The sequence below is a fragment of the Octopus sinensis genome, linkage group LG24 (assembly GCF_006345805.1).
Source record: "Octopus sinensis linkage group LG24, ASM634580v1, whole genome shotgun sequence".
NCBI classification, from domain to species: domain Eukaryota; kingdom Metazoa; phylum Mollusca; class Cephalopoda; order Octopoda; family Octopodidae; genus Octopus; species Octopus sinensis.
In genome coordinates this window covers 30,423,821-30,440,906 of record NC_043020.1, presented here as the reverse complement: position 1 = coordinate 30,440,906, position 17,086 = coordinate 30,423,821, and the positions used below count along the sequence as shown (strand labels likewise).

Here is a 17,086-nt window from a genome sequence, read left to right as displayed (position 1 = left end):
AGAGAGAGAGAGAGCAATTGTTTTGGGGAGGAGTGAAACTATGATAGATAAAGTAAAAGAAGAGAGAGAGTGAGTTAAAAATATGAAAGCAAAAACATCGAGTGTGAGAGAGAAAAAATTGGGGAGGAGTAAAAGTAGGAGAGTGAAAGATTAAGAGAGTAACTATTGAGACTAAGAGTAAAAACATAGGGAGTGAAATTAATAGACTAAGAGAGAAACGTGTAGAATTTCTCCTCCTCCTGCTACTCTAACAAAATGCAGAAGAAAGACTAAAAAAGTTTGAAAGGGGAAAAAGCAGGAAAGGCGCCTTTTGGTGGCGGTGGGAGGAAAGTAAGTAGATAGAGTAATAGCAACGTTTCCAAAACTGCCCCTTCGTCTTAAAGTCTTATGCTTTCTCCCTCACACTCGCAAACATGGACAAGAAAGCTAAACCTAGACGGTACGTATATATCTGTCTATATAGGCATGTGTTTGCGGTGTGTATATAGAGGAGCATAAGGTGTATATAATGTTTGAATAGAAGGATAAGAAAGTGTGTAGAATTTATATATGCAGTTATTTTGTAATTATTGTGAAATATACCCGAGTTTTTGGGTGCATGTATATACAGGGTGCATATAATGTGTATACAATGTATGTATATATGTGTATATATATATATACATATGTGTATATATATTGCTGCTTATTCTGTGCCTTTAAATACATGTTTTTGCATGTATATATCCACACATATACATACATATATATACATATATATATGTGTATATATATATATATATATATATATATATATAAAGGTTCTTTATAATGATGTGTTTATGTTGACGTTATAATGTGTTGAATTTATTAAATAATAATTAATTTCCTAACACTCACGCGCACACACATACCCGATTCGGTGCTCCAGCCTGGCCTTAACCTTGATGGCTGAGAGAAGCCAGGGTTAACCTTATGTAGCACACACGCACAAATTTGAAAGGAACTTCTATGCAGTCACTCATGATGCTAGAAATAACAGCTAAATCTTCATCTGATCTCAGAAAACGAGTCATTGGTCAGTTGTGGTTTTACTTTCCCTGTCCACGGGGAAAAAAAATCGACGGGATGGTCTTGGCCGGAATAGGTTTGATCATAGGTCTGCTCGTTCAAGGCTAAAACAACACCATCAATAACAAACACTGAAATCACATCCAATTTATATATTCATGGCAAGACTTCCGCCCGTGCCCCCCACCCCCGAAAAACTTTCCATATTTATATATTGTGGTGTTTGTGGATTTTGTGCGTCGATCCAGCGGACAAACCTCAACGTGGTCGCTGGATGTGCAGGAAATAGCAGCGAAAGCTCTCCTATTAGCAAATTACATCATCTTAAAAACAAACAAAAAAAAAAAACTAAGTAGGACATATTGGATAGAAGTCCTGAATAGAAAGTCTGGAGGAAGGAAAGAAACAGGGTCAGGTTGGATGGTCTGTGATCGGGGACCTGCTCTGACCTGCTCATCCGACGATGGCCCGGGAAGCCACCACAGCCACATAATCACATTGTCATTAATATCGTGTGAGTGTATATAATTATACACACACATATACAGGATAACCACATAACCTATCTGATTTTATAAATCGTGTGTATATATACAGATTCTATGCAACATTTATATATAAATATATTTATAAACCAAAAAGGCCGTATAAAGCGTGTTTGTTGTTCGTATGAACGAGGTTTACTTCTAATGAAATAAAGTCCTGAACACTTTTCAAAGTGGAGGGAGTTTGGCAAAGTTAATTCAGTTTCGATTCCACTCAAATTTTGTAAATTCGATTACAGTTAGCTTTGGGAAAAACTCAGCAATCTTTTATGTATACGTATCTATCTATATCTATCTATCTATTTATCTATCTATATATATATATTTATCTTTAAATGTGTGTATATGTATCTATATGTGCGTGTGTGTATATAATGTAGGGCTAGAGTTAGGGATGTAAATATATATAAATGTAGAAATATGTGTATTATGTATGTCTCTCTCTCTCTCTCTCTCTCTATATATATATATATATATAATATATATATATATATATATATATATATATATATAATGTATAGATATATATACAATGTATAAATGTGTGTGTGTATATATATATATATATATATATATAATGTATAGATATATATACAATGTATAAATGTGTGTGTGTATATATATATATATATATATATATATATATATATTATATATATATATATATAATGTATAGATATATATACAATGTATAAATGTGTGTGTGTATATATATATATAATATATATATATATATACACACATACAATTTGAAGATAGTGATTCCTGAAAGTACTCAATACAAGTTAAACGTCAAATAGATTTTACGATTTCCCTTTTTGCAGATTTAAAAAAATACAAAAAACAAATAAAAATATTTGTTAAAATTGCGTCAACAAACTACGGCTTTTCCCGTAAGTCTTCGTACTCTTCCGGCAAACTCGTACCACAAACACGCGCACCTTCACCCGCCAGACAAACACACACATCCTCCTTTACTGGTTTCGGTTATTTAGTCTGCGGTCATGCTGGTGCACCGCCTTTCCACTGGTTCCTTTTGTCAAATTTTATCGGCCGAAGGAAGTATTTAGTACACAAGTCTGGTCCGTATCGAATGGCACTTGGATATAAGGGACGCAACTCGATGTACTGCCTTACAGCAGTATAAACCCCCCACCCCCATTGCGCCCCGATATGTGCGCGCGGGCGTGATGGACATTGGGCTTCCGTACAATTTCCGTCTACCAAATTCCACTTACACTGCATTGGTCAACATATGTTAGATAATACGTACACAAGCATCCGTCAATTGCCTTCTTATTTCAATCTTTTGTCTAAATGTTTCATCGTAACTTTTGGGTTAAGTATCTCTCATCCTTATGTCCGTCTGTCTGTTTCCGTCTGTCTCTCTATTCCTCAATCCATCTGTCTCTGTCTTAGTGTCTATCTTTCTCTCTCTTTCTGTGAGTTTATATATGAGTAAATATGTGTTCATATATGTCATCATCATCGTTTAACATCCATTTTCCATGCTGGCATGGGTTGGACGGTTCGACTGGGGTCTGGGAAGCCAGGAGGCTGCACCAGGCTCCAGTCTGATCTGGCAGTTTCTACAGCTGGATGCCCTTCCTAACACCAACCACTCCATGAGTGTAGTGTGTGCTGTTTACATTCCACTGGCACAGGGACCAGATGGGGCTGGCATCAGCCACAATCAGATGGTGCTTTTTACGTGCCACCAGCAGAGGAGCCAATTGGGGCGAGTTAAGGTGGCGCTGGGTTTGGCTATGTTCAGATGGTGCTTTTTAAGTGCCACCAGCAGAGGAGCCAATTGGGGCGAGTTAAGGTGGCGCTGGGTTTGGCTATGTTCAGATGGTGCTTTTTAAGTGCCACCAGCAGAGGAGCCAATTGGGGCGAGTTAAGGTGGCGCTGGGTTTGGCTATGTTCAGATGGTGCTTTTTACGTGCCACCAGCAGAGGAGCCAATTGGGGCGAGTTAAGGTGGCGCTGGGTTTGGCTATGTTCAGATGGTGCTTTTTAAGTGCCACCAGCAGAGGAGCCAATTGGGGCGAGTTAAGGTGGCGCTGGGTTTGGCTATGTCAGATGGTGCTTTTTAAGTGCCACCAGCAGGGAGCCAATTGGGGCGAGTTAAGGTGGCGCTGGGTTTGGCTATGTTCAGATGGTGCTTTTTACGTGCCACCAGCAGGGAGCCAATTGGGGCGAGTTAAGGTGGCGCTGGGTTTGGCTATGTTCAGATGGTGCTTTTTAAGTGCCACCAGCAGAGGAGCCAATTGGGGCGAGTTAAGGTGGCGCTGGGTTTGGCTATGTTCAGATGGTGCTTTTTAAGTGCCACCAGCAGAGGAGCCAATTGGGGCGAGTTAAGGTGGCGCTGGGTTTGGCTATGTTCAGATGGTGCTTTTTACGTGCCACCAGCAGAGGAGCCAATTGGGGCGAGTTAAGGTGGCGCTGGGTTTGGCTATGTTCAGATGGTGCTTTTTAAGTGCCACCAGCAGAGGAGCCAATTGGGGCGAGTTAAGGTGGCGCTGGGTTTGGCTATGTTCAGATGGTGCTTTTTAGTGCCACCAGCAGAGGAGCCAATGGGGCGAGTTAAGGTGGCGCTGGGTTTGGCTATGTTCAGATGGTGCTTTTTAAGTGCCACCAGCAGAGGAGCCAATGGGGCGAGTTAAGGTGGCGCTGGGTTTGGCTATGTTCAGATGGTGCTTTTTAAGTGCCACCAGCAGAGGAGCCAATTGGGGCGAGTTAAGGTGGCGCTGGGTTTGGCTATGTTCAGATGGTGCTTTTTAAGTGCCACCAGCAGAGGAGCCAATTGGGGCGAGTTAAGGTGGCGCTGGGTTTGGCTATGTTCAGATGGTGCTTTTTAAGTGCCACCAGCAGAGGAGCCAATTGGGGCGAAGGGGCTGGAAGAAGAAATACAGAATATATTGATTGAGTTAGAAGTGCTGTTAGACAAATGCAAAGATAAATTATATGTAACATGGCAAAGGAATTACAGAATCTGGAAGGATCAAATGTGTAAATATTAATAAGTGAAGGGCAGTAATGGCAGGACCTGAAACTAGGCAAAATGCTCAACAACATTTCTTTAGGCTTCATATTCTCTGAGTTCAAATTCTGCCATGGTGGACTTTGTCTTTCATCCTCTCGGGGTCAAATAAGTACCTGTTGAATACTGGGTTCCATGTACTCAACTATGCCCCTTCCCTCAAAGCTGGTGGCTCCCTTGTGCTGAAATTAGAAAAACTTCTGTAGCAAATAGCAGAAATTTTGCCTGGAGGGCAGATTATCTGCTAGTCCCTAAAAAATTCTTCCTTCACCATAACATTGGACAAACGTGACCCTTTAGCCCTTAAACCAGCCATATCCAGCTGAAATATTCTGCCTGTTTTATGTTCAAACTGGCCAAATCCAACATTTCTTCCTACCCTACAATGTCATTCTAAAAATAAACAATCACATCATTGAAATCTCAAAGCCTCAAAATAAGGCATAATTAATTCAAAACAATACTGAGCAAATAAGCATTACATTTGACGAAGTAATCTGAATATTAATTGGTTAAAACCAATTTAAAGTTATTAAACAGTTACACCCCTTCCTTTTCAGTCGTCACTCCCATCCCTCGCACACACACACACACACACACTGACCTAAAATAACACATTAATGAAAGGTAGGCTCCACCCTCCACACCTTTAAAAGGGTTTAAAACTGTATATTTGCTTTTATCCACATCTCATACCAACCACACTCTGTGACACTGACAATCTCTTCTACATAGACTATAAGCGTATATCTAACAGGGTCTCTACCTCTGTGTTTGTTTGATTTACATCTGTTTTTCCTTGCCAGCATGTGTTAGTATATTGCTGAGACATTGCACACCTCTTTGAAGGCACAAAGCGAGCAGACAACAGTTTGTTGATAGACGTGATTATAGCAACACCACTGCCATTAGCTGCGACTTTTATAGAACACAATTGCAAACAGACTCACGAGCATGCACACACACATGCAGTATATACACACACACACACATGCATACTTATATATTCATCTTCATTTTAACATCTACTTTTCAATGCTTCGTGAGTCAAATGGAAAATGTTAGCAGACTTTCTACCACTGGATGCTCTTCCTGTTGCCAACCTTCCTCATAGCTGGATTTGTTTCTGAGGTTTTGAAACAAAAGATCTTGCTTGCATAATGTGTCAAAAGAAGAAGACACACACACACACACACACACACACACACACGCATGGTGATCCTGTCAGTGCTTGTGTCATGTAAAATGATGATGATGGTATACATATATATATACAGAGTGCATAAGATATTTGAGGACAGATTTATGTTTATAAAAAACATATAGAATAACAAATAACTTTATTTATCAAACAATGCTATGACTCAAACAGGATATCCTATGAGGATAAAAATCAACCTTCTTTTCTATAATGTTATTCAATAAAGCCACCTTCAGCTCCAACAACTGTTTCTATATGAGATCTAAATCATCTTCATGCTCGAATCAAGTGGTCCTGGTTCATTTTGGACATTATCCTGACCATGGGGGTTTTCAAAGAATCTTTGGTGTTATGGGCATGAGATAAAGATGACAGCCAATCAGAATGCTTGGTTAGTGTTACATTGGCCAATGAGTGGTTATTAAAATAACAAACAGCTTCTTGGCAAAGATTTATAGCCTCTCAATTGACATTTGACCTTAATCCAGTAACTAGAAGCCCATCATATGTATGTGTGTATATATATGTATATATGTTTCTATATATATGTATGTATGTATATGTATGTGATGGGCTTCTTTGGTTGAGTGAGGATTACAACAGATACTTAGCTGAGGTGTCGTGTAGTGGGACTGATACTGAAGCGATGTGGTTGCTTTCTTGGGGCCTCTGAAGTGAATGAGACCAATTGACATGGTTACCATTCCTCTCGAACAGTCACAAGTGGCCCTCTGCTTGTAAGTCCTGCAGGGGACAGACTTCCAGAGGAAGATATTCTGTTAGCAAAAGGAAGAGTGTTTGTGGTTAGTGCAGGGGCTTAATTGGTGGTGGGGACATAGTATGAGTAACTTGAGATGCAGTTGTTTGAGACCAGTGAGCTCCAAGGAGCAAACGCCATTGTAGTAGTGGTAGAAAAGGCTGAGAGAGGACACAGTGGGTTTGTGGGCCAGAATCTAGAGTTTGTTGGTGAGGGACTGCATGGCAATGTTTTGAGCAGTTTTCTGTTAGATGCTCCTGGATGAGGGGAGAATATTTCCTCAGTGGATCTCTTCAGGGTTTTGTAATGAGTTATAGTTTAGGTGGTGGTTAGATTGCATATGAGTCTAGGCGTGGCTGCATGGTTAAGAAGTTTGCTTCCCAACCACAGGGTTTAAGGTTCAGCCCCACTGTGTGGTACTTTGGGTAAATGTCTCTGTTACATCCTCTGGCCAACCAAAACTTTGTGAGTGAATTTAGCAGATGGAAACTGAAAGAAGCCTGTCATACACGTGTTTGTGTGTACCCTTGTGTAGCCATTGCATGATGATTTTAAATGACCATCACCATCAAACAAGTTAGGTTGTTTCTAGGCTTTTATGAAAAATGTTTTCTGGCCATGGGGTGGGGGTGGGTGGGGGAAATATTACTTTGCTTAGAAACCAGTGAAGGTCAGCAACAGCAAAGGCATCCAGCTGTAGAAAATCTGCCTCCTCAAATTCCGTCTGACCCTTCCATTCATGGAAAAAACAGGCATTAAATAACATCTCAATAACTATGTCAGGGAACTTTCCCTGTTTGAGTCACAGCCTAATTTTCAAAAATATCTTCCAAACACGCATAGTTTTGCATACAAATTACAAAAATCAGGTTTGTTTTATGGACAAATTTACAATAAAACTCTTCTGAACATTTCAAAGATCAAATTTTTTTTACAAATTTTAGCCGAAAATTGTGTTTGCTCTGCATTGGCAATTGTTTGGGAAGCATCAGATAGAAAATGCAAAAAAAAAAGAAAAGTATTCATCATTTAAAGTTTTTATCTTTTTTTTTCTCTCTATTTATAAATAAAAGGAATTTAAAGAAAATTAATGGGAAACACAGAGTGATTGTGGTTTCCGTTATGTCAAAAATTGTAGACTTGTAATTGGCTAAAATTAGCAAAAATTCCAATTTTTAAAGGTCCGTCTCTTTTTTTCAATAAGTTATTTCTCCAACCAACAAATGTAATTTCCATCATTTTTTGTCTGCTATCTTTTAATTAGCTTTGGTCATTAGACTGTGGCCATACTGGGGCACCACCTTTGAGGGTTTTTAGTCAAACAAAACAATCCCAGGACTTGGTAAAGTTCTATTTGATAGACATGTTTCAGTCTCCTTCTACCAAATCTGCTCCCAAGGCTTCGGTTGGCTTGGTGCGGTAACAGAAGACACTTGCCCAAGGTACCATGTCATGGGACTGAACCCAGAATCATACAGTTTGGGAGCAAGCTTCTTACCACACTGCCATACTTGCACTTGTTTGTGTAGCAATTGTTTTTTTTTAAATCATGCTTTTTGACTCAAATAGAAAAGTTCCTAATTTACTGTTAATCCAGGATGTATTTGAAAATTAATTAGGAATACAATGTCCCTCTGCTTATTCACGGTTTGGCATTTGCAATCCTGGTTATTTGCAAAACTAATAATTATTCGTGGAAACCACCAAATATTTGCGGAATTGTAAATATCGTCCGTGATTTTTTATTTCATTTTCCGTGGCAATTTATATATTTTCATACTTTTTAAGGCAAAATTATTAAAAACAATATACCGTATTTCCCAGCTTATTGGGTGCCCTTTGCACTTGAAGCTCCCTCTGATTAGAAAAGCTGCGCATCACATCGCTTGATTGTTTTAGATACAAGTACACTGTATCTTATATCTCTTATTCCTGTTTTCAATTAAAGCTTGCTAATTAGTGTAGCATCATCTATCTATATTTCTCTCTCTCCCTCTCTCGCTGTATTTGTCTCTCAACAACAACTACCTCTCAGTGTAGTGAATGTGTGTGTGTGTATGCAGTGTTTCGCACCAGTATTACTTGGGCGAACGATGACAGATCAAAGATATAGACAACACAAGACTGAACACTGAACGTTAATTTTATAGCAGCACTTTTTAAAAATCATCACATTTGATCATACACATTGTTTATTTCAACAGGAGAGCTTTTAGGGTTGTGAGCCAATATAGCCTCTATGAAATTAGGTTAATTACTGGTCTCTCTCTCTCTTTTATTGTAGTATAGATTACTGTATCTAGTGGTGATACAAACTAAATGTTTCAAAACTATGATTATTTTTAATCGCTGCTCAATCTCCCATCGGTGTTATGTGCATATTAGAGGAAAGGAAGATTTTGTAGGTTTTTTTGGGGAAAACTGCACCCAGTAGCTATTTCAAGTATTTTGTGGAGTGCTGTGTTTTTTGCAGTGTATTATTAAGGCCCTAAGATGCCGCCCAAACGCCCTACATCTTCTAAGACTTCTGACAGTGAACCTAAGTGCCAGAAAAAGGTTATGACGTTCCATGAGAAGCGACAACTGCTGGATATGTTCTGGGAAGGTAAAAGTTATTCTGCAGTAGGTCGCTGTTATGTTGTCAAAGAAAGTACTATACGCTACATAAATGAGAATGAGTTGGCAAATAGGACTACCATAGCAGTAAGTTTCTGTGAAAGTGCCAAAAAGATAATGATAGTGAGAAATAAGCACCTTCTCAGGATGGAATCTGCCTTGCTACTGTAGATCAGTGACTGCAAGAAGAAGAACATCCCCTTGAGTGGTAACATCATTCGTGAGAAAGCGCTGAAATTATACCTGCAGATCGACAGAGAAGATGGAGTAGAAAGCACTGAAGAACCACAACCAAGATCATTGACAGCAGCGGAGCCCAAAGATTTTCAAACCAGCAAAGGATGGTTTGACTGTTTCCTGAAATGGTTTAAAATAGGCTGACAAAGAAGACGCTGAGAAATCCCTGGAGGCCTTTAGGCAGATCATCGAGGACAAGGGACACAAGCTGGAACAGGTCTTCAATATGGACGGGACTAGCTTCTTGTAGAAGAAGATGCCTTCCTGAATGTTCATCATGAAGGATGAAGCCAGAGCCCCAGGATTTAAGGCACAGAAGGACAGAGTGACGGTAATTATGTGTGGCAATCCTGCTGGCTTCATGATGAAACCAGGATTTATCTACAAGTTTGCGAATCCGAGGGCCTTCAAAAATAAGAAAAACCTGCTGCCTGTCCACTGAATGCACAACCCCAAGGCCTGGATTACCAAAAGTCTAACTTTGAATTGGTTCCACCAATGCTTCATCCCTCAAGTCAGGGAATACCTCCAGAACGTATGTATGAAATTCAAGGTGTTGCTTGTTATGGATAATACTGGTAGTTACTCTTTGGATTTGGATCACAAGGGAGTCCAATTTGAGTTCCTCCCTGCCAACACCACCTCCCTCATCCAGCCTATGGATCAAGGCGTGATCCGTGCCTTCAAGGCACTTTGCACTCAGAACTCTCCAACACCTTGTGGATGCAATGGATTCAGACGAGAAGTAGTACTGGTGTAACTTCACGATCGCAGCCTGCCTGTCAGTCACCTACGCTGCTCTTAAAGACGTACAAAGAAACTTTCGTCGCATGCTGGAAGAAAATATGGCCAGAGTGTGTCCAGGACTACAAAGGCTTCTCACCTGAAGATATTCATCATGAGGCTGTCAACAATGCGATGGAACTAGTAAAAGTACTTGGTGGTGAAGGTTTTGACAACATCACACGAGATGAGGTCAAAGACCTCATCGATTCCCACTCGGAAACCCTGAGTCTGTTGGAGTTAACGAAGCCTTCCAGCGAAGTGGAGGAGGAGGAAGTGACAGATGAGGTGGGCCTGGCAATCAAACGTCTGTCTGACCTTTGAAGGACAGCAAAGGAATTGCAAGGGAAGGCAGAAGCAGGGGATCCCTATATGGTTTGGTCTCTCCATTTGAAAAATGCCATTGATGCTGCCATGCAGACATAAAACTCTCCTCACCACCATGAAGAAACAACAACAACAACAACTTCCCATCACAGTGTTCCTTAAGCCCACCATGAAAGCCTTGCATGAAGATACGACATCCCCTAAAACACCTGAAGAGCTTTAAATCTTCTTTGCTGTGCAGTCATTAATCATCATCGTCTTACATCAATAATATTCATTATTGGTGAGTAACTTTACATTTTACTTTAATTTTTATTAAATTATATATATATATATAATATATATATATATATATATATGTGTGTGTATATATATGTGTGTGTGTAAATATAATATGTGACAATTATTTGGCTATCGAAAAAATGGTCAGATAACTGAAGAGATGGCAGCATGGGTTTCCGCCCCAACATCCGAAACTCAGAGTTTTATCATGGCTACCGAATAATTGTCACATATTGCATTTACAGATAAATTCCTCTATTTACATAATATCGAGGTCTCTTTCATTCTTTTGTTATCTTAACATTTCTATCAACATATATTTATATATATATATATATATATATATATATATATATATATAACATCATATTTTGACATTTATAGGCATTTTTATGGACCATGTCCAATGTTTGTGGTTTTTCACTATTTGCAGGTGGTCTAGGAATGTAACACTCGCAAATACCGGGTGACTACTGTACTTAAATGGGGAAATAAATAAAAAAGATAGATAGATAGATAGATAGATATAGAATGATAGATAGATAGATAGATAGATAGATATAGAATGATAGATAGATAGATATAGAATGATAGATAGATAGATAGATAGATCGGTAGGTAGGTAGGTAGGTAGGTAGGTAGATAGATAGACAGACAGACAGACAAATAGGTATGTTAGTGTTAACATATTTAATATCTGAAATATAAAAAAAAAACTAACAAGAAATGACTTAGTCAATAAAAACCAACATTAGTAAGTGACTAATATTCTGATTCTTAAAGGTGGTGAGCTTGCAGGGTCCTTACCATTGCCAACAAAACACTCAGCGGCCTTTCTTCCTACTTTATATTCTGGGTTCAAAAGAGGCTGGGGTTGACTTTGTCTTTCATTCTTTTGGGAGGGGTCAATAAAATAAATACCAGTCAAATTGTGGGGCTGATGTCATCAACCCCTTTACCCAGTATTGCTGGCCTTGTGCCAAAATTTGAAACCATTATTATTATGATTGTTTGAAAGGTGATGAACTGACGGAACCATTTGCATGTCAAAGAAAATGCTTAATGCCATTTCTTCCTGCTTTACATTCTGAGTTCAAATTCCACTGAGTTCTATTTTACCTTTCGTCCTTTCTGGGTGGATAAAACCCGTTGAGCACTGGGGTTTTATCTGACTAAACCTCTCTTCCCAAATCCCAGGCCTTCTGCCTATGATAGAAAAAATTTGAGTTTCTTGAAGAGTAGGAAACAACTCCAGATTTATTTTGGTCCTGTTAAATTTCTTCAGCAAAATATTGACTTCATTGTTCCTCCTGAAGTCGTGAGGAGAGAAGACTTTAACCCTTTTTGGGGACAGCCAGACAGATTGATTGGCCAAAAGTGATACAAGCTGACAGGACTTTGAGGCCGATCCAATGGAACAGATGTGAACGGTTGGTTTTGAAGGGTAATTAGCTAAGCAGAGATTGTCTTTCAGTAAGTGTTATCTCAATAGAAAAAAAATTTGGGTCTTTTGGGGTCACAAATACCAAAACACCAAAATACATGTATGTTTATTAATGGAGAAAAATCGAATTGTTCTGGGGAATTTAATTTTAGAAAGAGGAAGACTCGTCAAGCCAAGTAAAATCGCAGTTGTGACAGATACCAGTGTCATGCGGATGGCACCCATGTCGGTGGCACATAAAAAAATTACACTCTTGGAGTGGTTGGCATTAGGAAGGGCATCCAGCCGTAGTAACTTTGCCAAATCAGAGTGGAGTCTGGTGCAGCCTTCCAGCCTTGCCAGTCCTCAGTCAAACCGTCCAACCCATGCCAGCATGGACAACGGACGTTAAATGATGAGGGGGAGGAGGAGATCTGTTCTCACCCAAGACCTCCCAGCAATTGTCTCCTGTTCTCAACCAAACGATTCGAAATATTTGTCAATGACTCATTGTTTTTCCAATCATCCTCTTTTCTTGTTTGCTTTTTAAATACACTCCTCGCAATATTTTAATACTAACATGTCTGGCCTGACTATCTGTTCGTTCTCCTCTCTCTCTCTCTCATTAAATAACTGTTCCCCGTTTATTTTTACGCTAATGTTTCTCCTTCGTGAAATAAACACTTTGTTTCTTGTCAGTCTCACCCGTAATTATTGCTAATCAACATTTCAATGTTTACTGCATTAAATATGTTAATATTAATTTGGTTAATCCCTCTCGCTTTCTGCTTCTACGTAACACTAGTGTTATTCATTTCTGCCCTACCCTCGCTGCTTTAAACCAGATTAAGGCGGTGCTGAGCTGACTGATCCGTCAGCGAGTCGCACGGAATTTGCTTGGCAGCATTTCTTCCGGTTTTTGACGTTCTGAGTTCAAACTCAGCTGAGGTTAACACCAGCTTTGCCTTTCATGCTTTCGGGGTCGGTAGAATAAAGTGCCAGCTAAGCATTGTGACCGATCTAATCGACTTACCCCTTCCCTTTGAGATTGCTGACTCTGGGCCAAAATTTTACGGAATTATGGATTAATCTTAATGTTGTCTGGGGAGAGTCAGTTTCTTTTTGTGCCTTATAATATAAGACACTCAACGGTAAAGAATCTTGCAAACCAAATCCAAAAAAAACGAAACTTAAACATTTTGTTTCAGTTACTAATTTTTTAAATAATGAAAAATTTAATTAAACAACTTTATCATTTCGGTGTTAGTTAATAAAATAGTTTTATATTACGGTGTTAATTAAAACTAAATCATAAACGAAGTTTTGACGGAAGGTTTTAATATATGTGATTACTTAAAAACAGGAGAAGTTTGCACCAGAGAACCAGGGACTGTCATCAAAAGGGTTAGCGAGTTTAAGAATAACAAAAACATTTGTTGGTTCGATACCGAGAAAAGGGTCGAATTTACTAAACGACGTGTTTTCCCCGAAAGGTTTTTAAAGTCCGTGTTGGCCGGGAACTTTACAATAAATTTCACTCGGTCTGAATATTTATTTTTCTTGTTAACCTCATACGTGGAGTGTATTAAATTTGTTAATGCTAACCCTAACCACTGCTCTTCAGTCTGTGTGTCTGTCAGTCAATCTGTCTTATCACGTAATTATTTCAAAATTATTTTTAATCCTTTCCTGCGTCGACTAAAAAGACACATACTTGCTTGTCTATCAATCTGTGTCAGCACATATTTCGAGTTTTTTTTCTTTTAATGCCCTTCTCCATTAAAATAACTTAACTCTCTCTCTCTCTCATAATTATTTCTGGTTAGCATTTTCTGTTTCCTTTTATTAAATAAACTGAATTTTTTCCCCGTCTTTAACTGCTCCTTGCCACTCTGTCTCCCACCAGTTACTTCAAGTTAATTTTTTAAGGCTTCTTGAATTAAATATATTGACACGCACTTGTCTGATTAACTCTCTATCTCTCCACATTACATATTTCTATTTGCGGCTTTTTTAATGGTCTTTAATAAAATAAAATAACTTGTCTATCGCTCTCTGTGTTTCACTACATCATTATTTCCAACCAGTTCCTTAAAATTCTCCCTGCATTAGCCATTACTTTTTTTAAAAATTATGTTGGCGCATAAAATTTATTTTATTACCAGTCTGTCTGTCTATCTATCTACCTATCTATCTATCCATCTATCTATCTATCTATCTATCTATCTATCTATCTATCTATCTATCTATCTATCTATCTATCTATCTATCCGTCTATCTGTCTATCTATCTATCTATCTATCTATCTATCTATCTGTCTATCTATCTATCCGTCTATCTATCTATCTATCTATCTATCTATCTATCTATCTATCTATCTATCTATCTATCTATCAGTCTACCTATCTATCTATCCGTCTATCTATCTATCTATCTATCTATCTATCTATCTATCTATCCTTCTATCTATCTATCTATCTATCTATCTATCTATATCTATCTATCTATCTGTCATATGAAGGGTTTAGTTCACTGATGATCTAAACAAACAGGTACACCGTGTCAGGGCTATAATTGGTCATCCGTTAGGTTCCAAGTTCACAGCTGAGGCCGGAGCTAGGGATCCGTATTAGGCTTTCGAGTCAGCAGATTTATATTAGAGGGAAAAGGGCAACAAAACCAAGGCAGGGCGGATATCTCAAATCGTTTACACTATTTACTCCAATTAAATATTGTAAATGGCTTCAGATACTCGCCCTGCCTTAGTTTTGTTGTCCTTTTCCCTCTAATCTATCTACCTACCTACCTACCTACCTATCTATCTATCTATCTATTTATCTATCTATCTACCTATCTATCTATCTATCTATCTATCTATCTATCTATCTATCTATCTATCTATCTATCTATCTATCTATCTATCTGTCTGTCTGTCTGTCTGTCTATCTATCTATCCATCAGTCTGTCTATCTATCTACCTATTTGCATCTTTTTAATATTGAAACATCTGTTTTAGATCTGATCAACGATATATCCATCTTTATATCAGTCTACTCTGAGATTTCTGTTGCTTAACAGTTTTTGTATATCTATCTTTATACACATCTTTGTATGAATGTCTCCGCCTAACTTATAATTCCTATATTCTTTTCTCTCTCTCTCTCTCTCTCTCTCTCTCTGACAGTCGATGCCTTTCATTTAGTTGCCTCTCCTTTCCGCGCTCCTCTCTCATATCCTACTTTTCCTTGTTTTGCCATCTGCCCCTCAATTTTCCCTATAAATATATATCTGTATAGCAATCCTCTATGAACAACACACACGCCTTTTCTTCCTATACATCTCTATAGCTTTCTAACCATCCATCTAAGTGTTCATGAGAGATAGATAGATAGATAGACAGATAGATAGAATGATATGAAACCTTTGTAAGTTGTATATAAAAGTCGGCTGTTAATTTCGTTTCCTGTTTTCCCTCACTTTCTCTCTGTTTTTTTTCTTTCTAAGGTTGTATATAAAAACACTCTTTGTTTCGTTTCTTTATCTATGTCAAGAATTGTGTCAAGGTTATATATATAGAAGTTGCATACTGTTTCCTTTCGCTATAGAGTCTGGTTATCTATGTTTTCGACTAGATTACAGTTGAAAGGCATCTCCTCTTTCACCTCCTTCTCTCTCTCTCCATCTCTCTCTTTCTCTCTCCCTCTCTCTCTCTCTCCATCTCTCTCTTTCTCTCGCTCTCTCTCCCCCTCTCCGATACAGTTTGTATCACCATGGTCGTAGTTTGAAGTACATAGCTACAATCATTATAAACACTCGGATATATTTCATAATAGCATTTCTGTGCTGGGCGCAGGCACGGCTAAGTAGTTATAAAGTTCGCTTCACAATCGCTTGCTCCGGTTTCGATCCCACTGAGCCGTGACATGTCAGACAAGTGTTTGTCTTCTACCACAGACCTCAGATTCAACAAACTTATTTCTCAATGAAATTTCGTAGACGGAGAAACTGTGCAGAAGCCAATCGTCTCTCTCTCTCTCTCTCTCTCTCTCTCTCTCTCTCTCTCTCTCTCTCTCTCTCATACACACACACACACACACACACACAAATCATCCTTTTAGCTTTTACTTGTTTCTGTCATTGGGCTGCGGCCATGCCTGGGCGCATCGCCCTGGAAGGTTTTAGTCGAACGAATCAACCGCAGCACTTACATTTTAAGCCTGTTGCTAAACCACTAAGTTACTGCAACACAAACAACCACCCGTTGTCAAGCAGTGGTAGGGGACAAACACAAAAACACGCACACACATACACACACACGTAAAAGCACCTTTCAAGCGTTGGGCCTCACAAGGGCCATTTGGCATTATGCCAGGTTATGAGCGTTGGGCCTCATGGAGGCAATGACCAAGTCCATTTGGCATGATGCTGTGTTTGAGAAGAAGACCCATCAAGCCAAATAAAACTGCAGTCGTGACAGATGCCGGTGTCACGCAAATGGCACCGTGCCAGTGGCACATAAAACCACCCCTTACACTCTCGGAGTGGTTGTTATTGGGAAGGGCATCCAGCTAAACCATGCCAAAACAGGCTGCAGTGGGGTGCAGCCTTCCAACTTGCCAGCCCTGGTCAAACCGTCCAACCCATGCCAGCATGGCCAATGGACGTTCAATGATGATCATAATACATAATGAGCTTCTTTCAGTTTCCATTAACAAGGCTTTGGTTGACTCGGGACTAATAGAAGACATTTGCCCAAAGTGGTACACTCTGGGTCTGAACCTACACCATGTCTGTACTCGTGCGATTTATATTTAATCATCCGT

The 17,086-nt window shown here is 39.0% G+C and overlaps 1 protein-coding gene across 2 annotated transcripts in view; it reads left to right on the top strand.

The window, feature by feature from the left end:
- Positions 1-293: 293 nt before the first annotated feature.
- LOC115223762 overlaps positions 294-17,086 on the top strand; it is a 38,975-nt gene continuing 22,182 nt past the window's right edge. For both annotated transcript variants that reach the window (XM_036512824.1, XM_029794413.2), the window contains exon 1: positions 294-439. In XM_036512824.1, the coding sequence (XP_036368717.1) occupies positions 414-439 (26 nt within the window). In that variant the 5' untranslated portion in view covers positions 294-413. The remainder of the gene's footprint in view (positions 440-17,086) is intronic.